Below are 25,697 nucleotides of genomic sequence, written 5' to 3'. Positions count from 1 at the left end.
CAACAAACTGGATGGTATATGTTCTTTTAAAAGAAGAACAAACAATCGCACTTATTACACACTCATAGGATTTGGTAGAAGTTTCATTTACCAATTACAGACCATTGATAACACCCCTTGGAAACCAAAAATGAACCGTGAATGGGTCTGGTAATACAAGGCTACATTGTTTTGTTGTTTTTTGTGATTGTGTATCTTTGTATTCATCATATCAGATATTCCATCAAGAACACAAAGTATTATAATAGAAAAAATATTTTTAGAATACCTAAAGGGACAAAATTTGACTGCAATCTCATGATATGCTAATTAGCGCTGCTAAATCAGGATTAAATTTGACTTTAGCATAATAAAGATCAATTTAAAGACGCTTACATTGGCTTGACTTGTATGAAGGTATAAACTATATGAAATAGTCCGAGCAGAGTGACCAGTTTTCCAGGCGCTGCTGTTTAGGTGCTCTTAACACAATGCTAACATTAAAGTTAATGCTGACCTCAGGTTTCGGCGTCGAGTGAGACATCTTCCCATTAAAGCAGCTCTGGCCATGCGGGGCCCCGACGTCATGCGAACCCCCCGCTGTGTTTTACGCTTGAAGCAGAGAGTGTGAGCGGAGGAAAGAGGGCAGCTCGAGGGCAACTTTCCGAGAGGATCATCACCGAAATATCTTCCCGTGCTGATCGAAAATGGCTCAGATGACGACCGAAGGGGCCGAACAAGACTCTCAGCCGACGTCGGATCAAAACGGCACCGGTGAAACGGCAGAAACCGGCACAGAGGAACAGGCCGTGCCGGACCCCGAACAGGAACCGGGCGACAACAACGAGAGCAGAGGAGGAATGGACGTGAACGGGGGTCGCGGTGCGTCGGAGGGGCGAGGGGGCGACCCGTCCCTCGCTCCCGACGCCGATAAAGAAACCGCTTCTCCGAGCGAAAAGCCAGACAACGTTGAAGGGGAAGCCGGCGGTAAACTCTCTGAGCCGGGGAAAAGTCCCGTTCAGGGGAGTTTGGCGAGTAGCATTGATTCCGCACAAGAGGGCTCCCGGGTGCTGAAACAAGAACAAAGAGAGGGGGAGAGCGTGTCCTCCTCCCTGCCCACCGACCGCACAAAGACCGCGGAGAGAGCCGAGCACGGCACCAAGAGGCGGGCCAGCCTGGAGCTCACCTCGTCGGATGGAGAGCCGCTCAGCCGGATGGACTCAGAGGACAGGTCTGTAGTGAGCGGTGTGGAGAGGCCTACACTGATTTCCAGAGCGGCTAAGAGGTGGTGTTAGGTCACAGCTCCGTGCCAGGTTCACAGTTTTAGCTCGGGACAGTTTGTTTACAGGTTGTGTTCAGACACTGAAGGTCTGTAACATCCAAGAAACACAACATGCTGCTCTGTGCTTCAGTTCGCAGTGGCTCAGCTGGCGTCTTTTATCACAGCACTTATCCTCCTTCTCATTATTATTATCATCATTATTATTATTATTATTATTCTCCAACCTCTAGCTGTTCTGCTGTACTGAAGTAACAGTAAAATCCACCAGCCTGGCTGAATGTTGGTCTGTTAAATTACACCTCTCTACCCTTTAACACTGATGGTGCAGGCGGTGCTGTGTTAAACTGCACTTTATGGGCCAGTTAAACCTTAAACCTTAAAACAAAGTGATGTTAACCTGTGAAAATTCGGATATTTTTGGTTGTATTTGAAGATTTCTTTAGAGCATTAAAGAGGTAAAATGATGAAGTAGTTAAAAAGAAAAGCAAAGCAAATATAAGAGGAGTGCCTGAAGAAACAAACGTAATTTTGTGGAGGTGTTTTCTTTTCCTCTTCATCATCTCACGACCCCTCATGTTTATCATGCAACCTCTTGTGGTCTTTACACTCACTGCAGTACAGCAAAAGTGCACGTCCGTGCACATGGCTGTACTGTCAGGCATTACCCTGCTGGAGGCCTTCGTGTTAATCCTAAGCAATTGCTTACATGTATGTAAGTGAATTAGACTAAAATAAATAAAAGAATAAACTAACTAAATAAATAAATACTAATAAAATAAAACCACATGTGAGGAGGGAGCAAATATGAAGAGAGTTGCAGTCAGTGCTTGTTAGAAAGCAGATGTTTGCCATGTGAGTTTGCTTTTAATGCAAACATAACACTTCCTGCAGCTGTTTCCTAGTAAAAGTCTTTCAACAGCCTGAAGTGATTATGGATTTTTTTTTTTATTAGGAAGCAGCTGCTAAAAGTCTTGAAATTTCTTCACTGGGCTCAGCACATCTTTATTATTATTATTATTATTATTGAAGGTCACATATTTTACACTTTTCTGTTTTATTTATTTGATTATTTAAGTTATCCATAAGAAAATATATCTGTGATTTAAGAACCAAAAAAACTTCTCAGTGTAGTTTTACATCTCCTCTCTCAGGCTTCTCTCTGGTGTTCTGGTAACAACAGGTCAGTCAGCCAATCAGAAGAGAGGATCTGGACCTCTTTTCTGATTAGCTGGCTGTTTTTTGAGGGATCAAATGAAAATATAGCAGATTTCAGGTAAACACGCAAAGAAACCAAATCCTGCAAGGCTGGATGGTGGGTCCAGTTGGGCCAGTGACTGCTTTGTTGTGATGTCACAAAGTTCCAGAAGTCCTGACGGCTGGTTTTAAGGCTCAGTTTCTGAATACAGGCTGTGTGCATTTTTCTGTGGACTGAGACTTTGATACTTTCACAGTATTAATATAGAACCCAGACCTGATCTATAATCAGAAAACACATGGACATCTTCCTTTATACAACATAGGTCCTTAAATGTTTGGGTTTGCTTGAGGTTAGAAGTCACTGTGTCTCTACATGAGGGCATTTTCGGCTCTTTCAGCAGGTCAGTTTTTAACAGGTGAGCAGGTAGTGAAGTGCAGGTATTTATTGTAGTTCAGTCCAACATCCAGCTCACAAAGTGAACTCCTGCTGCCCACCCTGTCCTGTCCTGTACCTCCTCAGCAGGGAAAACCTTGAGGTAGATGCCACAGGGACTGTCTACTCTCTACAAAAGCAACAATGTGTCAGTGAGTTAATCAGTCCATTCAAAAAGTCACTAACAAAGTATCTCATTTTGTCCTGCTATAGCACATTTTCTGTCATCTATCACAAAATTCTCTGATTTAAAAAAAAAAAAACTTTGATAATTGGGGAAAATGGGGTATCGGGCATTCAGACAGAAAAGAGGCCTTTTTAAAACAAAATATGAGGCTGTGTTGGTAGAAGTGTGTTGTGGTTGTGAAGGTCGATGAGATGCTGAAACGCTACACAGTGATTTATAATATGACTCGGGAATCTACACCTCTGTAAAATGATCACAGCAGAAATGATTTTATCCTCTTTCGCAACATAAACGGTAACAAATACTCTGTTCCTGTGCCAAAGTAATCCACCAGGAGTGTGAACTGACGCAGCGCTCAGCGTGCACACACACCAGCAGAGTCTGTGCAGGCTGGAGCTGCAACTATCAGTCAATTAATTGATCTACAGAAAATTAATAAGTAACTACTTGGATAATTGTTTGTTGTTGTTTTTTTTTACTAGGCCTGCACAATTAATCAAAATATAATCTAAATGCAATATGGGCCAAGTGCAATATCCAAATCACAGGAGCTGCGATTTTTTATTTATTTATTTTTTTTGTGGTGAAAGGTAAAATGTGTCGCAGCATTGTTGTGAATTGTTAGCACCATAAGTGTTTTGAATGAATATGAAATGCAAAAAGAGATAATTACAACAGAAATTGCGACTCATATCTTCATCATATCACTAACCCATTTTTATTTTATTTGTGCAACTCCAGCCCTGTTTTTAAGTAAAAAAAAAAAAAAAAAAAGCCAAACATTCCCTAGTTTCAGCCGGGATGGTAAACTCAAGATATGTAGCTGTTGAGATGTGGGTCGGACACAATGAGACACCTGAAGACATCTTTTTGGGCTGTGAGAAATTACAGCATGTACCTTGTAACCATTTTAAAAAAAAAAAACAACAAATTGTGAAAATAATAAGCCCTAGTGCGGCTTCCTCACGCTTCCACCTGCCCATAGAGCATGCTCAGTAGAGGCAGGTTGTGGGTTTTAAGACTTCCTCTTGCCAGGCTGGTTTAGCTTCCTGTTGACTGCCCACACACATAAATGCGATTTAAAATAATTTAAACACGTTGCTCAGCCGGACTCTCGAAATGTCACTGAACCGACTGGATCAAATTCTCATTGTCGCGTCACAGGTTTTGGAGGCGCTCAGAAAAAATGTACTCACCGTTTTCTCTGACGATCATGTACGGGAAAGCGTGCGTCACGTCATCACGTCACACAGACTGTGGCCACTGCGAGAAAAATCTCCTCTGAAATGAATGTGAGGCCCCGTTTTGCCCGTGCAGGGCTGAACCTGGTCAGAGCGTGGCCTTCTGGTGGCTGATGCTCAGAGACATAACCTGGAGTCAGTATCTGCTGATGCCGAGCACAGGTTTGATACCAGACCTCTGTTTTACCCGGTGCTTGCACTTCAGTTCAGTTTTTACTTAACCCTGACCTGAGCCCTCAGCCTGTTCAACCAACCAACTGAAAGCAGGTTGTGCAGTGGGAGGACTGGTGTTGTGAACTGTGATCAGAGATCGTGCTCTACACTCATCTCAGCAAGAAGACTTATCCTTTCAAATGCTTCAAAAATCGTTTCCAAAACAAAAGTGCAAAAAAATGGTACTTTTAGGAAAACAAACTTGAAACAAACATGTTTCCCAATAAAGGCCTCCCTGTGCGTTGATGTTTAAAAGCATTTATTGTGCAGCGCCTGCAGGAGAGATGGTTATCACTGACAGCTCTCTGCTGCGAATGAACAAAACAGAAAACTGAATTTAATTCCTATGGTCGGAGTCTGCACTGATTTGTTTAATGAGGCCGTTACCTTAATCTGATCCTTCAAAATAAAGCTTTCAGCGTGTGAATAGGGCTGTGGTTATTGTTTCCCCCACCCCCTGTTTTTAAACATTTTTTTTTTTTCTCTCTGCCCATGGTTGAGAACTTTTCTCGGTTCATTAGAAGGTGAACTTCCCCTCGGGGCGTCGGTGAGATTCACGCTGTGAATCAGTCAGCATCGCTGTGATACTGCAAGTTAAATCCTGAACTTTTGCCAGAACTCATCTAAACATCGGTCGTGCCAACTGACACACTGTTGTGAAACCCGCACCGCACACACCTACACAGCTGCTATGAGTAACGGCAGCAGCGGATCAGTGGAAGCTCATTTCCACTTCATTCACAGGGAATTGAACTGTTGTCCTGTGGCTTTTTCCGGCTCCCTCTTGATTTAATATTTTGCCATGATCCTTTATTTGTGAAAACTGAATTTAGAAGAAATAGCAAAATCTCCCCAAACACCGTCAGTAGCTTGTTGTCAGGTTTGTCTCTAGTTTTTGGAACAAAGCCTAACACGTGAAGCCTGAATTGGGCAGGTTTGATGTGAGCTGTTGAGTCACTGTGCCTGAGCACCAGGCTGCCACCCACTGTGAGCTTTGATGAGTGAAAAGCAGAGGCAGATTTCTTTGTGACTAAGACCTTAAAACGGGCGTCGTTACTTCTCCTCCACCTCTGACATTTCCTTAATTTCAGGGCACCAACTGCAGATTATTATCATTATTGATGAATCTGCTGATTGTTGTCTCCAGTCATTGTTTGGTCTTAAAGTGGAAGAACAAAGTGAAAAATTCTGATCACAGTTTCTCAGAACCCACAGTGTAATTTACATGTGCCTGCACTGTTCTGTCCGACAGTGTAAAATCTCTACTACTGTTTTCTAAGACAAAGAAAAGCAGTAAAGCCTCATATTTGAGAAATATTCTATCCTTCGGTTTGTGTACTGACTAAACAAAGATATAACGTGTGTAACCGCATATATAACCACAGACAGGTTGACTTGTGCCAGCAGCAAAAGCAAAGTGGGACTGTTAACATTAACCATGGTTCTGTGGAGGGTTGTGCCTGTAGACCATCATCTCGGCGATCGACTATGTTCAGAGCGATCGCTGATAGTTTATGCCTTAACCAGTGTCAAGACGATATTTGGCTTGTTTTCCCATTAATTTATTTACGTCTTCTTATTAATAGAAGTAATAAATCAACATTACATTTAATTTACCCCATCATAATTATTAAACGGGCTTTTCTTCGTGAATAGAGCTGATCGTTGTCCAGAGAATTCGCAGCGAGAGAGTGTTTGTGTTGAAGAAACCTGGGTGTCATGTTTGCTGAGCAGCCTTAACTGACCTAGTACTCCCCCCAGCTCTTGGCCCAGACCATGGTTATCTCTCACCTCAACTACAGCAATGCTCCTGGTCTTCTGACTTCTGGGTCTGCACCGGCTACTTGGACTGGATCACAGCCTTATGCTCCTCAGCCACTGTGTTCCTCCACACAGTATCACTGGGCATCACCGCCCCTGCATCTGAGTCCAGACTGTTCTCACCTGTGGTTCCCTGATGGTGGAACAAGCTACTCAATACTGCCAGAGCAGCGGCTCAGATCCTCTCTTCTGATTGGCTCACTGGCCTGTTGTCACCAGAGCTCTAAAGAGAAGCCTGAGAGAGGAGATGTGAAACTACACTGAGATGGTTTTTGGTTCTTAAAACCACAAATATATCTTCTGATGGATCGACAACATCCACAAATAAAACACAGGAGAAGTGTAAATCTGGGACCTTTAAAGAAACAGGGACAAACCTGTTTAGTTTTGTCTGTTAAAGTTCATTCGACAACATCTTTAAACCCAAAGATGAGGACTGTCAGAGGTCAGGAAGTTGCAAATGGTTTCACTTTATTTGATAGTATTATTAATAGAATTTAAATAAATATAAAATATGAATATATATAAATATAAAACAGTCTTCAGTGCTGAGCTATAGGGGCAGGCGGGTCCTGTCTGACATGCTTGTCCTCACTGTTTGCAGGTGTTCAAACACAAACAGAAATACACAGAGGGTCACTAACGTCTCTGACACACAACTTCTTCCTGAACGCATCTCAGGAGGCGAAGCTTTTACCACGCGCGCCGTTGTCCTCTTTGGCTGTTTCACCAGCCGCGCGTTGTGCTCAGCCTCAGCAGCAGCGTGTGAACGGTGTCGTGTCAACATTGGGCTCACAGAGCAGAGGAGGAACCCAGACTCCAGCGGAGCAGACACACAGACACTCTGCTCTAAGGCCTGTTCGGCTGCTGCCGGACTGTGGCTAATCCAGCTGTTGTGGCAGCTGTAAGACCACACTGGAACTTTTGTTCCCACGCAGAGCACAGTGGCAGCTGGACACTGGTGGAGCGTGCGTGTGAGACGTACAGTAAACGAGTGTGTGTGTGTATGTGTGTGTTTCAGAGGTGTTGGTCCTCTTGTAGGATGTGTAAGCTTGGCCCCCACAGAGAACCAGTATGGACAGTGATCAGAGCAGATGGTCATGTGACTTGATCCACACACAAACACACACACACACACACACACACACACACACCTGCTGCAGCTCTATCATATATGGATCCTAAAATGTGTTTTACATTATTTGCACCAGTGTTGAGATGAAACTTAAAGACAGATGTTCAACAGCCAGTGGTTTCAGTTCACTGTAGTTTACTTTGAAAGTCAGCATGAAACCTGTCTGAGAGGACAGCTCATTAGTAATGACAGTATACGTGATTAATAGGCTTAAACGCTCCGTACGGAGGTGTAGAGTAATGAAGTTACATTTACCTGAGTACTGTACTTAAGTATAAGTTTCCAGCATCTATACTTGAGTATTATTGTTTTTGGAAACTTCTAACTTTTACTGCTACTTTGAAGCAGAGCTTTCAGTCAGTGGAATGAATTTTCTTTTATTTTGAAAATGTGATAGAGCATACTCTGTGTTCACCACAGGAGAAAAAGCGATCACAGCCGACTCCTCCACTGTGGGTCAGGTTTGATTAGATTCTTCACCAGAGCATCACGGCCATGTTTACAAATAAAGAAAGATTCCTTTTGTTTGGAATGTTTAGGAGCAAATTTCATCACTGCCTAAAAAAAGAAAAATGAAAACGACAGTAGCTGCTTTTGTTGATCCAGTTGTGTTTTTATGTATTATATTCTACAGGCTTTTAATTCTGCAGGTTCTTCAGTCAGTCAGTAGGTTGGTTCAGGGTCGTCAGGTTCTGTAAATGTGGAACAACACAACACTGTCTTGTCATAAAAAAAAGAATACTGAAGTATTTTTGAAATCAAGTGCTCCACTATTTTAGCTCAAGTAAAAAACTGATTGATCATATTTGAGCAGGAGCATCTGTACTTTGACTCAGGTACTGGAACTGTGCACTTTGTCCAGCTCTGCTCCTGTGGTGGTAAAAGTTGAAACAGCTTTGCTTCCACCTTTCTTCTCATTTTCATCTGAAACTAAAACCCTGGAGTTGGCTCTGAATGTTCAGAGTTGTCTCTGCCTCAGTCTGAGCTGTTTTCACACACTTTGTGTTTCCTCATAGCCAGAGAGTGGACGTGCTTATCACTGCGACACCTTGGAAACAGGAGCAGTGTGGTATCCAATCAGAGAGCGGGGGTAGTGGAGGCAGGGGGTCCGGGGGGGGCGAGACAGTGTTTATATATCTGACATCTCGGTACAGTGCTCAGGTAGATGCAGTAAATGTCAGTGGCCTCCTGCAGTGATGTAACAGCACAGACCCCAGCTCTCTGCCATCTGTTTGCTTTTACTGCCGACCGATGATATTTCATGATTATTTTTAAGTCTTTCTAAAAATCTGTGTTTGTTTAGCTAGTTATTAGTTATTTTAGTTGAATGTTACATGATTATAATGTTCTGTCTGATGTTCCTGTTGATTAAAGGTCAATTCACGTTCATTTTCTCAACCTCTACCTTCCCTGTGGCTCGTGCAGATCCACTCACTCCACGTCTCAGGGGAAGAACACATCACATTGACATTGGCACCAACACCTGCCACAGTCTGGGCCACAGAGCTGGTCTGAGATCAGTTGTGTAGTTTGTGCACCCTCACATTAACACGACAGTCGTGAGTGGACAGCAGCCTCCAGTCTGCATGTGGCTTCAGTCACATGACAAACTTTCTTGATTTTATTTTGTAGTAATATCTCTCTAATGTCTTCTCTTTGTTGTGTGTGTGTGTGTGTGTGCGTGTGTGTGTGCGTCACCAGCATCGGCAGCACCCTGATGGACATGGAGAGCACGGCGTCCAGCGGTCGCTCCACCCCGGCCATGCTCAACGGTCACAGTGGGGGCGCGGTGTCCGGCGGCGGCTCGGCTCCGGCGGGGGGGAAGTCTCTGAGCTACACGTGCTGCTGGGATCACTGCCAGCTGCTGTTCCCCAGCAGCCCCGACCTGGCCGAGCACATCAGAGCCACACATGTGGACGGACAGAGAGGAGGGGTCAGTGCCTGTCTGTCTGTCTGTCGGGTAACTGTGTGGGTGTGCTGCTCCCTGGGGTGTTTTATTTAGTGGTGTCAAATAACACAGGTGTGAAGAAAATAACGGATCAGGGCTGCAGCTGTCGATTATTTTAGTAATCAGATAAGAGCTACTTCTGTTATTATTAAAAAAGAAGACATAAGAAAACAATAGATGATAGAGAAATATATAGAAAGACAGAAGAGAGCACAGGTCTATTAAAATTTGGCGACTAAAAGATTTCCTTTAAAGAAAAATCAACTTTTTAATAGCTTGAATTGCATCAACATTATCTGTCAAAACGAGCCCACTCTCTGTGTGTGGGCGCTCTGTGGGCATGAGATGACATCGCTCCGAGCAGACAGACAAACTCCTCAGGCAGTGTGAAGACAGTCGCCTTTTTAGTGCGTTTAAAAAAAAAAAAAAAAACCCACTAATACCCATTAACTTTGGTGTAAAAAGGTTTTAGAGGCTGAAAAATGTCCGGAGCGGCGCCGTCACTGCCTTCCTCCATGTTTACACTGACACAGAACGAACCCGTGTCCACCAGAGAGGGATCTGAACCGGGCCTCAGCCTCCTGTCAGGCTCTCTGTGAACATCATTTCCTTTTTTTTTTTTTTTAATTCCTCTGTGCTTCTTGGCCTCTTGGCTGCCTGACAGATGGTTCAGGCCCCGCTGCGTTTCTGCAGATGTTGGGAGATGCCTCAGACTCATTTGCTTTCTCATTAAGGTTTTGATGTATTTAGTATTTTCCATTCGATTCTGAATCCAGGTCCTTCTTTGTAATTCAGTTTAATATTCCTGATGTTGCACCTGCTCTGTCTGGCTGTGTGTTTCACCTCGCGTCTGTCAGAGGCTGAGAAACATTTTGGTTTGTGACCACTGACCCGGCTCCTCCTCCTCACACACTCCTGACGCAGGCCGGGACATGTCGGTTTGTGTGGCAGGTGTTCTCCTCTGTCATTGTCTAAAGGACTTCAGTGGTGGGATGGTGGTTACAGTGGAAGTGTTTGTTGTAATCTGATGCTTGTTATCTCCTCAACAGCTGCCTCCTCCTCTGAAAGTACCTAGAACTTATATTTAGGACCCCATCCTGACCAGGTTTATTTCCCAGGTGAAGGTCCTGCTGTGGAGCAGGGTCAGAGGAGAACTCCAGACCAAAGGCCGTGTGTCTGAACAACAACTTCTGTAATTACCTCCACCAAGAGGTTATATTTTCACTGACAGACAGGACACTGTGACAGAGGCCATTTTTCAGCTTTATGTATTTTTTATGTCACACAAAGCGAGCCAAGACCAGCCCCAACCTTTCCTCTGATTGCTCAGGTTTAAGCATAAAGAGTGATGATTGGTTTATGTCAGGGAAGGAGCATCAGGGTGAGCCAATCAGAGGCAGGGAGGGGGCACAGCTTCACACACCTCAAGTGGTCATCACCATTACTGCCACTATAACCTGTCTTTCTGTGTGTTGACTGTTTGTGTGTGTGTGTGCGCGCCACACAGGTGTTTGTGTGTCTGTGGAAGGGCTGTAAAGTCTACAACACACCATCAACCAGTCAGAGCTGGCTGCAGAGACACATGCTGACCCACAGCGGGGACAAACCATTCAAGGTGACAACACACACACACACACACACACACACACACACACACACACACACACACACACACACACACACACACACACACACACACACACACACACACACACACACACACACACACACACACACTGGTCAGATCAGACTGGAGAAACACACACCTGTAACACTGTCCACCTGGAATCACCGTCTTGGTTAAGTGACACTGTCCATCATTTGTGTTCCTGTAGTGTGTGGTGGGGGGCTGCAACGCCACGTTTGCCTCTCAGGGGGGGCTGGCTCGTCACGTCCCCACTCACTTCAGCTCGCAGAGTTCATCCAAAGTGTCCAGTCAGGGCAAAGTGAAGGAGGAGTCTCCGTCCAAGGCCGGCCTCAACAAGAGGAGGAAACTCAAGAACAAGCACAGACGCTCGCTCCGTATGGAACTCACACACACACACACACACACACACACACACACACACACACACACACACACATACACACACACACACACAGATATATATATATAAAATGTTTAATGCCAGACTTTGACACAGAAACTTTTATTTTATTCTTTATTTCCAGCCCGACCTCATGACTTCTTCGACGCTCAGACCATGGACGCCATCCGACATCGAGCCATTTGCCTCAACCTGGCAACACACATTGAGAGCCTGGGCAACGGACACAGTGTGGTCTTCCACAGCACGGTGAGCTCACACACACACACACACACACACACACACACACACACACAAGGTTACCATGTTATCCACCAAGCTTCACTGAAGTGTGTTTTTGAGCAGTTGTGGCTATTTTCAGTTTCCAGCTTCGAAAGCAGGAAGAAAGACTCGTTGGTTCACTGTCAGCTGTGTTGTAACGATTACGAGCTGAATCACCACTTTTCCTCAGAGCTGTCACAAAAGCAGTGGAGGTGTGAGAGCTGACCTTCCTGCCGTGTGTGTGTGTGTGTGTGTGTGTGTGTGTGTGTTTTCAGGTCATAGCCAGGAGGAGAGAGGACTCTGGGAAAGTCAAGGTGCTGTTGCACTGGACGCCTGAAGATATGTAAGACCTGCTCTTCTCTCCTCCTCCTCCTCCTCCTCCTCCTCCTCTCTCCCCTCTCCTCCTGCTCTGCTCTCCTTTTGGCAGCAAAACCAAACGCTGGATAAGATTCATAGTTAATAAGAAAGTTTTAACTTCTTAGAGACACAAATAAACACAACTCCTAAAGCCCTGGAGGCAGTTTGTACTGTGTTGGTTGTGTAGCAGATTCTTCTTATTCGTTCAGTTATGTAATTCATGCTGTTTTTAGACTGTATGAAGTCCTCCACCTGTAGCCAACACACAACAGCAGCACGACGCAGGTTGCACCTGCAGTCTCTGAGTCTGCAGATGTATGTGTGTAACTGAGGCTCAACTGCCACAGAGCAGCACAGATTACAGCTGACTTTTCTCCAAACCCCATTTGATGTGAGAGCCTAGATCAGTTGTGTCCTGTCAGCAGGATTATGGTGGGGGGGGGGGGTCCTCGTGGTCCTTTCACACCTCATCTGTTTGCTTTGGTCAGAATGAGCTCTGGTGTGTTTGGCCATTTTAGTGCCGTTTGTTTAAGGCGGCTGATGTGAAAGCTCAGTCGAACCCTGATATGGACCAAACAACTGAGCTGAGGCCGTTTGCAGAAAAGGGTTTTGCTTCAAAAGGAGCAACTGTCACTTTTAATAGCAGATATGTGATTTCAGTTTGGTTTTAGTTTCATTACTGATAAATCAGCTGATTGTGAAGTATTCAGGAAGTGATCTTTATGTTAATGATTGGGTAACCCTAGTAACATGTATATGTGTCAGTATTTTTGTTCACATGTAAATACAACTGAGCAAAGTCTTTGTAATCAAATATATTTAATGTGAACTCAGTGATTATGAAACCAGTCGTCAGCTGTAACTGTGAGTGTGTCAGTCTTGAGAGCATATTTGAGATGCAGCTGAACAGTCTCCTCTCAGCTCCGTTCAAGGTCCCAGATTGTATAAAGTGAGGTTACAATTTTCTTTTTTTATAGTAGATCAGGTCTAGGTTCTATATTAATACTGTGAAAGTATCAAAGCCTCAGTCCACAGAGAAATGCACACAGCCTGTATTCAGAAACTGAGCCTTAAAACCAGCCGTCAGGACTTCTGGAACTTTGTGACGTCACAACAAAGCACTTAAGCCCCCCCCCAAGCCCCGCCCATCTGGACCCACCATCCAACCTTGCAAGATTCGGTTACTACCCTGGGTGGCACCCTAGGGAGGATCTGAGAACAGCTGATCTGGATTCTAACTGCGGCAGTTAAAGGGTAGAAGAGGATGACATATGGTCGCTTTTATGAGAGCTCACCCTCAAATCCAGATCAGCTGTTTTCAGATCCTCCCTCTGATGGATCCTCCCTCCACCCAGGCTCAAACCTACGCTGCTTAACACGCAGCTTCCCACTGTTCTCAGTGTAAAGAAAACCACGCTGAAGTATAAGAATGATCACAGTCTCAGATCGAGCAGCCGCGGATGTGCTCCTGAAACCCCTCTCCCTGTGTGTCAGACTGCCAGACGTGTGGGTGAATGAGAGCGACAGGCTGCAGCAGAAGACCAAGGTGGTCCATCTGTCGAAGCTTCCCACAGACACAGCCGTACTCCTCGACCCCAACATCTACAGGTGTGTGTGAGAGCTCGTCTTCAGCACACTGACGCATGAGAGTTTGGGACACTGTTGAATGATCTGACCCACTTTTCTCCCGCAGGATGTTCTTCTGACACCTCCGGAGAGGCTCCACTGTCACTTCCTGCTAATCAGACCCTGAGACGGAGGCTGTCTCCTTGTCTCTTCGTCTCCTTCTCCATGTCCTCTTCTCCCCCCTCCCCCTTCTCCCAGAGGATGCTGGGAGTGTAGTGACTTGTTTGTCGTGGCTGTCTCGAGGCCTCCAGTGTTTTCTCATTAGGTGCTGAGTTTACTGAGGACACGTAGAGCAACATGTTGCTTGTTGTAGACTGAGAACTAACTGACAGAGCTGTAACAGTAGACAGTTAGACATGTGTAGAGAAGCTGTCTTTGTAAATATTTGAGATTTGTAATATATTTTTATACTTTGAATTTTTTTACTGTACTGTAGATAGATGTCTTTTTTTTCCACCAAACATTTTTAAATAGATGTTTTAAAAACTGATAATATTGATCATGTGCATATAGCTGGCATTGCTCTGGTTTGATGTCATTAAACCTTTCCAACCTCTGCCTGGTCTCCAGTCTCTCACATCAGTGTCAGAGTTAGTTAAACCAGCTGTTTCTGAGCCTTCTAGTGGTTTAATAACAAATGATTTGTTTACATATGAGGTCTGATAATCTTAACTCATGGTCTATCAGAGCAGGAGGTGAAATTACAATGAATGCAGCTTAATGCTCACAGGTGATGTCCTCACTCCACCCTCTGACAAAACAGCACGGACACTGATGGATCAGTTGGACAGCATGAAATAAAATTTTAAAAAACAAACAAACAAACATTAAACCTGCCTCAAATGTTTCTTATTGAGAAATGCACATTGTCTGAGAGGGAGCTCCATGCATTATGCAGGCTGATCCTGATCAGCACAGTAAAGAAAGTCTTTAAATGTGGCTGGACTCCAACAGCTGCTTGTGTTCCTGCATGCAGTCACAGCTTTTTTTTTTTTCAACTTTATTGAAAAAGTATAAACAGTACAAGAATGACATTGCACATATAAACGGGGATTAACATGAGTCATTCATTGGAATAAATAAATATGAAAAAAACAATCAAATCGTATATTCTAAATTTTGCTAAATAAATAAAGAACATTTATTATTTATTGTCATCTTCAGTATCTGGGTCATGGAAACCCAATTCACTTTCAAGGGAAACAACATTATAGACTTATAGCTTAATAAACTTAGCGTGATAAAAGCAGTTAGTTCCCTCCAAAGATCTCTGGAAAAGGTGCAGTGCCAAGTCAGGTTCTGCGAGTCTTGGCAGGTACCCGTGAAATCTGTGTAACGATTTAAAGGATTTTGTTATTAATTAGGATTAATGGGGAATCTACGTGGCAGCGTCCAAGCCTTTCTCCAACATAAGAACACAAATTTACTCCAATACAGAACAACACAGTACAGAGACTACATCCTGTTGGAACAAAGCCGGAAGAGCTCTGTTATTATTCTCCTGAGATACAGAGCTAATTTTACCGAATGAAGCGTGAGAGAGAGGAGTCTAAATCCTCAGAGGAAACACACGAGCTTCGGCAAAGACAACACCACAAGCCACAGTGTGATCTTCAGTAAAATGAGCGCTTACCCACCAACAGCAGTTTACTATCGCATATTGGAAAAACGATGTATGATACGTGTGTTTCCAAATGAAAAAAGTGTGGAAAATCTGTGGCAACATCTGCGTTGACATGGAAACGGTCAAAGTTCGCACCACAAAAAAAAAAAAAAAAACACAACCCGCTGACGTCATATTAAGTGGCCGGAAATCGCAGACGGGAGTGTGTCCGCTGGGAAGAATGGCTGGGCTGCTGAAAAAGGTACGAGTAGAGGTCATGTCTTTGTCTTAATGACAGAAAGAAGTGTTGGAACCAGCTGAGCCGACATCATTTGCATTAATTTTTTACTGTTGTTAACGTATATTAGCGTGGCCGACTTACGTAAAGAGTCTGAAGTATGGACGAGACGCTGCGGGGAGTTGGCTAGCTGTTAGCTGTTATGCTAATTCGGCGAGGTTATGTTAGTGGATAAAGAAGCTCAGTGGAAACGCTGAGGAGCGAACTCACATCATTTCGCATATTACGTCTGTTTACTCATGGCCGAGGCAGTGGTGGCGGCTACAAAATTAGACTTTTCTTCACGGTAAAATTGATTAAACTGCTTTACGGCTGCGCTGATTAATAATAATTTCCTAGCAACGACGGGAAAAGCAGGTCATGTTGAGTGGGTCAGTTTAGTATCACGGACTGGACACATATTTATATTCAATATAGATGAATGTTGAATAACACTGACTTTGGGTTTCATGGAAAATTGCCTTCAAATCTGAACTACCTAACACTCAACACAACTAAACTCCGTTAACTAAAGACTGGTTTCCTCGATTTTTCCAGGACATAATTTGCACGACAGGCTTATCTTTCTCTTATAACAAACTGAACCACCCTGTAGGTATTATGAGGTTTGTAAGTAGAGGTGTTGGTATAAAGACATGGAAAGTCATGTTGTTCGAGCCTGAGCTCTGAGGCGGTTCGTCCAACCTGTCCTCACAGCAGGACAGTGTGATGAGTCTGCGCATCAATGATGATGATTACGTTTACACATGCGAGGAATCCACAGTGTTAAGCACCACACCAGGACCCTTGCACTGGCAGCCATCATTAGTGCTATTTGTTACACTTGTGTCTGCTTGTCTGTCAAAAGTGCTTATAATGTTGAACAGAGCACAGCAGGGGCAACACTGACTTTTGATTACACTCCAGTTATTAGTCAATTTTGTGTTTTACAAAGTGTTTTACTATAAATCTGTAAGATAATTGAAATGAACTGCGTGGGTATTAATGAGATCACCAGTGTATGTATATACATTGTCTGTAGGTGGCATATAGTGCATTATGTAGTATTCTGGGTATTGTAACAATAATTTCCCATTCATTCAAATGAAGTATGAATGAACTTTCAGACTGGACTGTGTATCTCTCATTAATATATTTTTTTTTTTTTTATTGCGGTGCAATACAATGTTTTTACCTGTAGGTATCATCAGGCACACAGATATTTTTAAGGGGTTAATTTTCTTTAATTGGACAGGATGTTGATATGTTCTCCCATATAGGCATCGTGTTTCTGTGTGTGTGAGTGAGATAGTTATCAATGGAACATTTTCACTTCATTGATAGTTAATCTTAATGTAAATACAAAAAAATGTAAGATTTTTTATGTTTGCAGCCCTTTCTCCATTTAAACTTGTCTGAGCACATTCAGTGTTGCACAGAAGGAGGTTTGAAGATGAAGTGAAAAGGTGAGTAGGTGCTGAAGTGACTCAGATTTAACAAGTGTCTCTCCCGCTGCTCCTTTCCAGACGACCGGCCTGGTTGGCCTGGCAGTGTCCCACAATCCACATGAGGTGAGAAGCCGACGCTGTACACAGCTCCAGCCCCTCCAGCTCTCTGTTGGGCTTTAATCAGGCTTAATGGTTAACACAAAGTTATTAAAACCACTAAATAATGTTTATCATCACCGTGCTCCAGCTGTCAGTGGTTAACAAAACCATTAACTAACCCACTCTGCTCTTCCCCTCAGCGTCTGAGGATCCTCTACTCAAAGATCCTGACATCACTGCAGACTATGCCACAGGACGCCGCCTACAGGAAGTACACAGAGCAGCTGGTCAGCGAGCGCTTCAACCACGTCAAAACGGTCAGTGACAGGCTGTGCTGTGCGCGGATATGTTCTGTGTAAACTGTGAGGATTGAAGATGAGAATTTTTAATGTCTGTCTTCACAGGAGCCCGATGTTGAGAAGCTGGAGAAGAAAATAAACTGTGGTCAGATTGAAGAAGTCATTTTCCAGGTGGGTCACCGTTAGCATGTTCATTTCCTCCGGTGCTGTCAGTCGACCTGTTAGTGCCTTAATGAGGCTGTAACACTGAACTGAGTGTGTTCCAGTGTGGGGCTAGTCACTGCTGAGTCAGGAGTGTGTGGTGTTAAAGATGTTTATTTTCAGATGCACTCATCTTCTGTTGTTCATTTATTTTGAACTCTTGATTCCTGTAACTGGATCCTGAGCTGCCAGCATCACACATAAGCTGAACAAATATAACCCCAAAAATGAGTGGGTGTCGTGTACGTGACAGCCATTAACACGCGGGAGCTCGTTTGTTTTGTCTAAACAGTGGTGTAAAACTTACAACCTGTGTCCATGGGGGAGGTTGTTTGATGAACAACAGCCACGAGCAGTGATGTTCTGAGGCTTACTGTTGTGAGGTTGCTAGGCAACAAGAGAGGTGCTGCACAGCTGTGCTACATGAACTGCCGTGAAGACATAGTTCAGTGATGCTCATCATAAAACTGTATTAGTTGTTTGTAGTTGCATTAGTTTATGGATGCAATAAACATGATGCCTGTCAGTGAGCTGCTGTTTGTCAGCTGAAATCAATCATCTTGTCTCACTCAACAACAAAGTGAAGAAGTGTTTTCCAACTATGCCTTCAAAGCAGGACGCCTGACTCTGCTGTTGAGCGCGTGATAATGAAACCAGAGCGTAGCGAGGTGTTAACTGAACGTTGTGTTGTGTGTGCAGGCGGAGTGTGAACTGGCTCTGTCCAGGAAGATGTCTGAGTGGAAACCATGGGAGCCGCTGATAGAGGAGCCCCCTCCCAACCAGTGGAAGTGGCCCATCTGAATACACCTGTGTATACTGTCATAGTTTGTGTGTATGTGTGTGAGATCCAAACTTCTAATGAAGTGATGTACAAAATAAAAGTCCTGCAAATATTTCCCCATTTATTCTTCAGAGTCATTTTGTGTATGTACACACTCACAGGAGACAGTTACATTTTTCCAGCTGTCTGTAGAGAAAGAAAAACACCTGTTCTCCTCCCTGTGAGGCTCATAGTTCAGATTCAGATTTACACATATCAGATATCGTACCTCCAGCTTAACAGAACCTTTACACAACTGAATAACTTTAATAAATGTGGAGCTACAGAGTTGGTTCTTTTATAATTAACATGTTTCTTATGATATTCAGCTTGGGTGACTTGAAGTGAATTCAATTTAAAAAATACATTTTTTTGTCTGTTAGTAACAGAACAAAAACTAACGTCATAATCAAATATCCCCACATAACAAAATCCCTTTCATTAAGTCAAAAGAGTAAAAATGATCAGTTTAAGCTGAACTACAGCTGCTACAGTCAGACAGTCTAGAGGCGGCTTCATGTAGTGTTGCCCAGAACTGACGTCCTCTGTCTTCACATACCCTCGAACACGCTGTGATGTCGTCAGACGTAGAAGCTTAACACACAAAGCTGCACTTGTGTTGGTGCCGTCACATCTACAGCTGCGTCCTCTTCAGGCTCTGACCTCCTGTGAACCACTGGTGGCTCTCTGTAACAGCTGAAGCATGATGGGATAGATGGAGGCAAACTCCTTCCCCTGTCGGGCCCTGACCGACTGCACGTAGGCCTCCAGAGCGCCCCTTAGAGGAGAACAGAGGGAGGACACAGTTACACTTACGATATGATCACACAGAACAGGTTTCTCAAAGCACCACCTAAAGCTCAACCTGGACAAGACTGAGCTTGTGTTCCTCCCGGGGGAACGGTTCTCCTCATCCAAACCTGTCCATCACCATGACAACACCGTAGTGGTCGTGAGGCTCCTGGATGATACCTGTCATTCTCAGCAAACGTTGCAACAGGAGCCGCTCCTGTCAATTATTCCTGTTTAACGTCAGGTGGATTCAGTCCTTCCTATGCACCTATCATCTCCCTCCCCGCTGGAGCGTCGGCCAACAGATGTGTCTCAGTCACTTTCATTCGAGTGTCTTCCTCGCTGTGTTTAACTGCAACACCAGTTTTTGCATCCGTTTGTCTTTCTTTCAGCAGCAGTTTGCAGGTGAAGCCTGTTTTCCCGTCTGTAGCTGTAGGTCTGTTCACTAGTCCTTCCATGAAACACAAACTCTACCTTTAACTGTGTGTTTGGTCTGTGATGTAGCAAATACACACAATGAGAGGTCACCTGATGAGAGTGAGCCGGTCTCTCTCTGAGGGATGATCATCCAGCCACTGGGAGTAACGAGCAATGGACCACTCTGCTCTCTGTGGGGGTGGGGGAAAGTCTTTCAGTTGGTACAGTCCAAACACACACAGTTTTCCTTCTGTCTCAATGAATCTAGAATCAAATCATTAACCATATTGGGAGTATAGTATTTAGCTAGGCTCTGTGTGTGTGTGTATGTGCGTGCACAGACCTGGTGAGGTGACTTGAGCTCAGACGGGGCTCTGGTGAAGAAGAAGTGCAGCAAGGTGCTGTAGGGGATCAGGTCACCCACAGCTGGACTGCTGGCTATCAGCTCGCTGGTCTGAAACAGCAGCGGCCTGCAACACAAGCACAGGCTGCACTGTAACACACTGAACTGTATCACACTGACTGTGAACTGTAACACACTGAACTGTAACACACTGTGAACTGGACAGTCGGCTGTTGCTGTTTTTACATCTTGTAGAATTCATATTTACACTGGTTCTCACCCATGTTGGATTTTCAGTTCATATCTGTGATATAAACATCGACCTGCAGAGACGTGACTCCTCAGACGGAGTAGTCATATCACTCACCTTCACTACGATGGTATTTATTGATTGAAATGAACCCATCACCATGGTAACTCAGCTGCAAGCTCGGATCATTTTCTAACCTTTAAGCCAACTCTGAACAGTGATGTGTTCATGCAGAGAGGGAACAAACTGACGGGATCACTTTTATCTCCGCAGCCTGTGAATGCAACACAACTTGCATTGATCTCAGGTGAAAAAAAAGCTTCTTTGAACACAACACCTGGTTCCTGCTGCTAACTCCACCATCGTGTGACAGTAACTTAGACTTAAAGATTTTAAATGAATGGAAACCAATGGCTGTCTGTACGGTGCAGAGGGAAATCTGTCGAAAAAAGGGATAAGATGTTTTTGAGCCTGTCAAGATTTGTAGATACAGGGCAAAAACATAGGAAGCTACAGATGCTAACATTAGCATTTTAAACACCAGTCTTTAAGGCTAATTTCACCCAAGTTACCATCTGAGATTACTGACTCCACCCCTATCCTTTTACCTGTTTTTAAAGCTTTTTATAGTCTTTCACCAGCACGTATGGCTCACATGCTTGCACTATGAACCAGGATGGCTCCTTAGCTCCTCTGGCACAAGTCTATTCATTGTTCAAGTGCAGGACTAAAACCTTTGGCGAGGCAGCTTTTAGCTTTTATTTTCCGAGCAGAGTCTCCCTGAGAGCAGCTGGATGCGTTGACATTTTTAAACGTAAACTCAAAACGTACATCTTTTTTCACTTATTTTATTGTATCTATGCTGTAAATCATATTTTATTGTATTTCATCTGCTATTTGTTTTTGTTTTTTTGCAAATGTTATTATAGCTTTTTAAATCTATTTTAATTGTTTTTTTCTTTGTCGGCTCATCAGTCATCTGTGAAGCACTTTGACCTGCACTGATCTTTCTGAAGAAAAACATTGTTCAGCTATAATGTGAAGGTGGCTTCATGTGGGTAAACTGACCCTTCAGTCACCATCACAATCCTGTTTCTACTGCTATAAAAACGTGGATGAACTCCACTCATCCTCGTCTTTCTATTAAAATCAAAGAGGAGTGTTGGTCTCAGTGATATATGAACATACACACCTGAAGGAGCGCAGCATTCTGTACGGTTTCCCCAGATCAGACACTCTCCTGCACAGAGGAGCTACCGCCATCTCCATCTGACGTAAGCACACAGAAAAATAAATAAATAAATAAAACACAAACATTTCAGTTTCATCACTGTTGAGTCATTTTTCAACTGTCCTGGTTACAGAGAGACAGACTTTACACCAGGCCGTCCTCACCTGAGCGAAGTCAGCGGCCAGCCTCATCTTGCCCCCCTCCCCCAGTGGGCGCAGCAGGCTGGCGTGGCGGATGAACAGCTCGATGGCTCTCTGAGCGATGGACTCGGTGCTCTCGTAGATGAAGTCCACGCACTGGATGTGTCTGAAATAGTCGGACATCACCCTGGAGATGAAACCCTGCAGCTCCTTCATGTAGAGGGAGCAGGGGACGTCAGGCTTATCAGGGCTGGACAGAGGCCTGCGACACACACACACACACACACACACACACACACACACACACACACACACAAATTGCACTAAATTACCACAATTACCAGACAAAAAAACAACACTGTCCTTGTGTTTGGCCATTCATAAAAGATGCTAGTCCACACACTACACCTTGGCAGTGACCCACACACGATTACATTTTCTTTGAGGAACATTCAGTGTGTTTGTTTCTATAAGAAGCTCCTGTCTCTACACTGCTGTGTGGATGAGGAAACCCAGTTCAGAGCCTGACTGACGTGTGAATTGTGTAACTATTCTTTAAATTCAGTTTCTGTTTGAATGGAAAAACCTGTAGAAACAATTTATACATGTGATACCAAAGTTTCAGGACTGATCCCAAACAACATGAGGTCATTTACATCATTTTCTATCAGAGCAGTGACGAGATTATTTTTACACTGTAAAATTAAACTTAACTTAAACTTTTAAAAAAAAATCCATATCAATATCATTTGTTTATATTATTGTATTAGAAATGGAGGCTGATACAAATATCATTATTGATTTCTTTAAACTCATAAATATAAGCATCAGCCTCAAAAACAATGAGTGGTGGTGAAAGGTCCTGGAGAGAAAAGTCTTTTTGACTCAGTGGACTGGTGGAAACCAAGTTTTGTGCTCTAGCATTTTTTAAATGTATTTTAGTTTTTAGTTTCTCCTGTGTCTCCAGACGAAAAGATGTTTAGTCTGGGTCCTTAGTCACACCCCAGTCTGTGACTTCTTCCACCAAAGACACAGTTCCCCTATTAAATTTTAATTATTCAATAAAATTTTTTAAGCCTAAACCTTGTACTCCTTTGGAGGGGGCCACTCTCAAGGCTGGGGACCACTGGACTGAACTATCTAATAATGTTATAATCATACATCACTTTGATGTTAATACTTCAACACATTTACTTTTGAACACAGGGTTTAACTGGTAACGGAGTATTGTAGTATTGGTACATTTAATTAAGTGAAGAATCTGAATACTTCCCCCAGCACTGACAGAAACTCTGGAACCAGAGGAACAGAACGAGGGGGGACTAGTGCTGAGGTTCCTCCAGTCCAAAGGCAGGGTTCCTGCGGTGGAGACGGGCTACACGTTACTTACCCTGAGAAGTCTTCCTGGTGTAGTGTGATGATGATGGCCTCGATGGAGTCGCTCACTGACTGCAGGAGAGGCTGCACTGCACTGCTCATCAGGGCCTGCACCCCCTGAGTCAGAGGGAGGGAAACAGACTGATGTCAAACTCTGCGAGGATGAGCAGAACAAAAGGAGCAAACCTGACTCTGAATCCAGACCTGACAACAGCTACTGAGCATCCACAGAGAGCACATCACATCCACTGCTGCTCTCCTGTTGCCTGGTGAGCAGTAGGTACATATCAATGAAGTACATGTGCGTTCTGAGGAGTGTGTATCTATGAGTGTGTGTGTATGTATGACAACACACACCACAGCAGGTTGCAGTCAGATTCCCATCAGGAAAACTTCCCCTTTGCAACAGGTGTAGAAAAGCATAGTCTGAGTGCGTTTTATTAAAATGTCGTAAACACAGTTTTCATTTTGTTGATGAAAACAATGATAAAAATATTAAGTGGAAACTTCTCCCAGATGAAAGTGAGACTAAAACTAAAAAGGAAGTGAGCGAGCGACACTCTCAACTTTAGGACAGACCTTCTTGTTGTGCAGCATACTTTATGAAACTTTTTATCATCCAGATGTGTTGAGGAGTGTTTGAAAGATTCTGGAAACACCTTCTGGGTTTTCCAATTAACCTCTTACCTCATAATATATGACGTTTCCTGAGCTCTGTGGCTCGACTGTAATGGTCCTACATAAGGGACCAGGGCTAACACATGGGAACAACACCGTCAACGATCGTGACTGTACACGTCAGTAATCACAGCTGCAGCCTCTTAGAAGTCATTGAAAATTTAAATGACAAAAAAACTAGACTAAATTATGTAAACACATTTTAATGAAAAGGCTAAGACTTGACTAAATCAAGCCTGAATTAACAGTAGTGCAGAGTTTAAGTGGGTCTCACATTTAATAAAAGGCTCCACTCAGGATTTAATTCACTTTGCAGGTCCCAGTTTTCTAATTCACAGTTAAGATAAAAGGACAAGAGCTTCAGGCCTTTTGTAAACTGACGAGAAGCTCCAGTAAAATAATAAACCCAAGTTCCCTGTGTTTATTTTATAGCAGGTGGAAGACACATTTTCTTCTAAGGCACATGAACTTAGGAGGAAACTGTTAAAATATGAATGACAATGAAAGTATAAATAAAAAAAGTTTTTCTGTGGTCAAACCTCCAAAGAAGACGACAGAGCCTCTGCAGCAGCCGGAGGACAAGACCCCAACCCTGAAACAATCTGCAGAGACAAAACACGGGAAGACAAAGGGGGAAAAAAAACAAAGAATGAATTCAATTTATTTGTATAGCACCTTATACATAAAATGCAAATGTGCTCTACATCAAACTGTATAAAAACGTTCTAACAGTAATTTACAGAGGTTTTATTATAGGTTATATTTACTGCTGCACAGTCACATATGTATGGAGGTACTGAATCACAGCACTGTGTGAAGCAGTAATACAGTTCATGAATCAATAGAACGACAGGAAGTCGGTGCATAGATGCTACAATTGTTGTGATGTGGCCTCTTTTACTTGGTTTTATAAAAATTCTGGCAGCTGCATTTTGTACCGGCTGAAGTTAAAACCCCACTGCAGCAGTGAAGACCAGAGAACACCACACATGAATCTGCTTGTATCAGAAGGATCGAGAAAGGTCAGGTGTTTCTCAGGTGGTTTTGGTGACACAGTCAATATTTACTCATGTTTAACTGGGATCTCTAATGATCCAAACGTTTTGCCTCAGATTGAGCCTGTTCACTGACAACAATATATGATTTCTGTTTTGCCCTCATTTAATTTGAAATAGCTTCACACATCCAAACTACAAAACTTGAACCAACACTGGATGGGAGTCATCAGGCACTGGAGACTGAAACTTTAAATGTGTTGTAGTTAAATTTAGCTGAGGTGAAACATGTACAAGTTAAGAACCATATGGAACACTAACGACGAGGAACCAGAAAGAGGGCTTTACAAAAAATACCAACTAAATGTTCCAACCTAAGAAAGGAAGGCACTACAGCAGCTCCTTAACTACACACTGCTTTCTTCTGGATCTGACCTTCCCAACTATTTGTTTTCCCATCTACCCTTGTTGTTCCACAACCTGTCTTTGTCTCTTCGTCTTTGCCCTTAAGTTAAATATTTAATGCCGCAGTAATCTGTTTTGTTATGCTGTTAATCAGCCGGGCTGCTGTGCCAGGACTCAGCATACATCTTTAATGGAGGAGGCTGAGAGAACACACTGCACCCTGACTATTTCTCCTTTTATCCCCCTTTTAATCTTTGCTTCCTTTCACATAAGCGTTTGCTCATGTGCCACTTCTATGCATTAGAAAGGTAATACTTAGTAATCACACACACAGATACAGAACTGTGTGTGTAGTTAACTTATCTACCAATTATTATACAATGGAAACAATGATGATACAGTAACTAAACCACACTGATGCTGCCTACTTTAAAACAAAGATCTTACTGTTCTATTAAAATATAACAAGTTACTGTAAATCTGATCTCTCTGAACAGACAAGAAATCCTTGTGAGTCCTGCTCCATGTTGAAGGGTTGTCAGTGTGACCACATCTTTAATGCACAAGGGAACAGAATTTGTTAGGTAACAAAAG

The 25,697-nt window shown here is 43.4% G+C and overlaps 3 protein-coding genes across 5 annotated transcripts in view; 2 read left to right on the top strand and 1 right to left on the bottom strand.

Moving 5' to 3' along the window:
- Nucleotides 1-544: 544 nt before the first annotated feature.
- Nucleotides 545-14,285, top strand: LOC139635206 (zinc finger protein AEBP2-like). The gene is made up of 8 exons (XM_071502307.1): nucleotides 545-1,210; nucleotides 9,190-9,421; nucleotides 10,944-11,051; nucleotides 11,272-11,458; nucleotides 11,609-11,733; nucleotides 12,021-12,088; nucleotides 13,597-13,710; nucleotides 13,796-14,285. The coding sequence occupies exons 1-8, from the start codon at nucleotides 687-689 to the stop codon at nucleotides 13,806-13,808; spliced, it is 1,371 nt and encodes a 456-aa protein (XP_071358408.1). The 5' UTR covers nucleotides 545-686; the 3' UTR covers nucleotides 13,809-14,285.
- Nucleotides 14,286-15,487: 1,202 nt separating this feature from the next.
- Nucleotides 15,488-18,556, top strand: ndufa5 (NADH:ubiquinone oxidoreductase subunit A5). The gene is made up of 5 exons (XM_071502309.1): nucleotides 15,488-15,593; nucleotides 17,135-17,179; nucleotides 17,356-17,472; nucleotides 17,560-17,625; nucleotides 18,355-18,556. Exons 1-5 carry the CDS (start codon nucleotides 15,573-15,575, stop codon nucleotides 18,454-18,456), a joined length of 351 nt encoding a protein of 116 aa, XP_071358410.1. The 5' UTR covers nucleotides 15,488-15,572; the 3' UTR covers nucleotides 18,457-18,556.
- cog5 (component of oligomeric golgi complex 5) overlaps nucleotides 18,545-25,697 on the bottom strand; it is a 54,516-nt gene continuing 47,363 nt past the window's right edge. For all 3 annotated transcript variants that reach the window (XM_071502301.1, XM_071502299.1, XM_071502300.1), the window contains exons 16-22: nucleotides 24,243-24,305; nucleotides 23,039-23,142; nucleotides 21,673-21,910; nucleotides 21,470-21,546; nucleotides 20,028-20,154; nucleotides 19,796-19,875; nucleotides 18,545-19,253 (exon numbers count right to left, since the gene is read on the bottom strand). In XM_071502301.1, coding sequence (XP_071358402.1) covers nucleotides 19,127-19,253; nucleotides 19,796-19,875; nucleotides 20,028-20,154; nucleotides 21,470-21,546; nucleotides 21,673-21,910; nucleotides 23,039-23,142; nucleotides 24,243-24,305 — 816 coding nt within the window. In that variant the 3' untranslated portion in view covers nucleotides 18,545-19,126. The remainder of the gene's footprint in view (nucleotides 19,254-19,795; nucleotides 19,876-20,027; nucleotides 20,155-21,469; nucleotides 21,547-21,672; nucleotides 21,911-23,038; nucleotides 23,143-24,242; nucleotides 24,306-25,697) is intronic.

Source organism: Trachinotus anak, unplaced genomic scaffold (genome assembly GCF_046630095.1).
Source record: "Trachinotus anak isolate AG129_WGS33_773 ecotype Australia unplaced genomic scaffold, CSIRO_AGI_Tana_v1 ptg000018l, whole genome shotgun sequence".
NCBI lineage: Eukaryota > Metazoa > Chordata > Actinopteri > Carangiformes > Carangidae > Trachinotus > Trachinotus anak.
The sequence above is the reverse complement of the archived record's forward strand: the minus strand, read 5'-3'. Positions and strand labels throughout refer to the sequence as shown.

Bases quoted from the DNA above. Each gene is read 5' to 3' on its own strand.
- LOC139635206 (XM_071502307.1), top strand. From the start codon at position 687: ATGGCTCAGATGACGACCGAAGGGGCCGAACAAGACTCTCAGCCGACG. The intron at 1,211-9,189 runs GTCTGTAGTGAG...GTGCGTCACCAG, and splicing joins CGGATGGACTCAGAGGACAG to CATCGGCAGCACCCTGATGG. The intron at 11,459-11,608 runs GTATGGAACTCA...CTTTATTTCCAG, and splicing joins CAAGCACAGACGCTCGCTCC to CCCGACCTCATGACTTCTTC.
- ndufa5 (XM_071502309.1), top strand. From the start codon at position 15,573: ATGGCTGGGCTGCTGAAAAAG. The intron at 17,180-17,355 runs GTGAGAAGCCGA...TCTTCCCCTCAG, and splicing joins TGTCCCACAATCCACATGAG to CGTCTGAGGATCCTCTACTC. The intron at 17,473-17,559 runs GTCAGTGACAGG...CTGTCTTCACAG, and splicing joins GCTTCAACCACGTCAAAACG to GAGCCCGATGTTGAGAAGCT.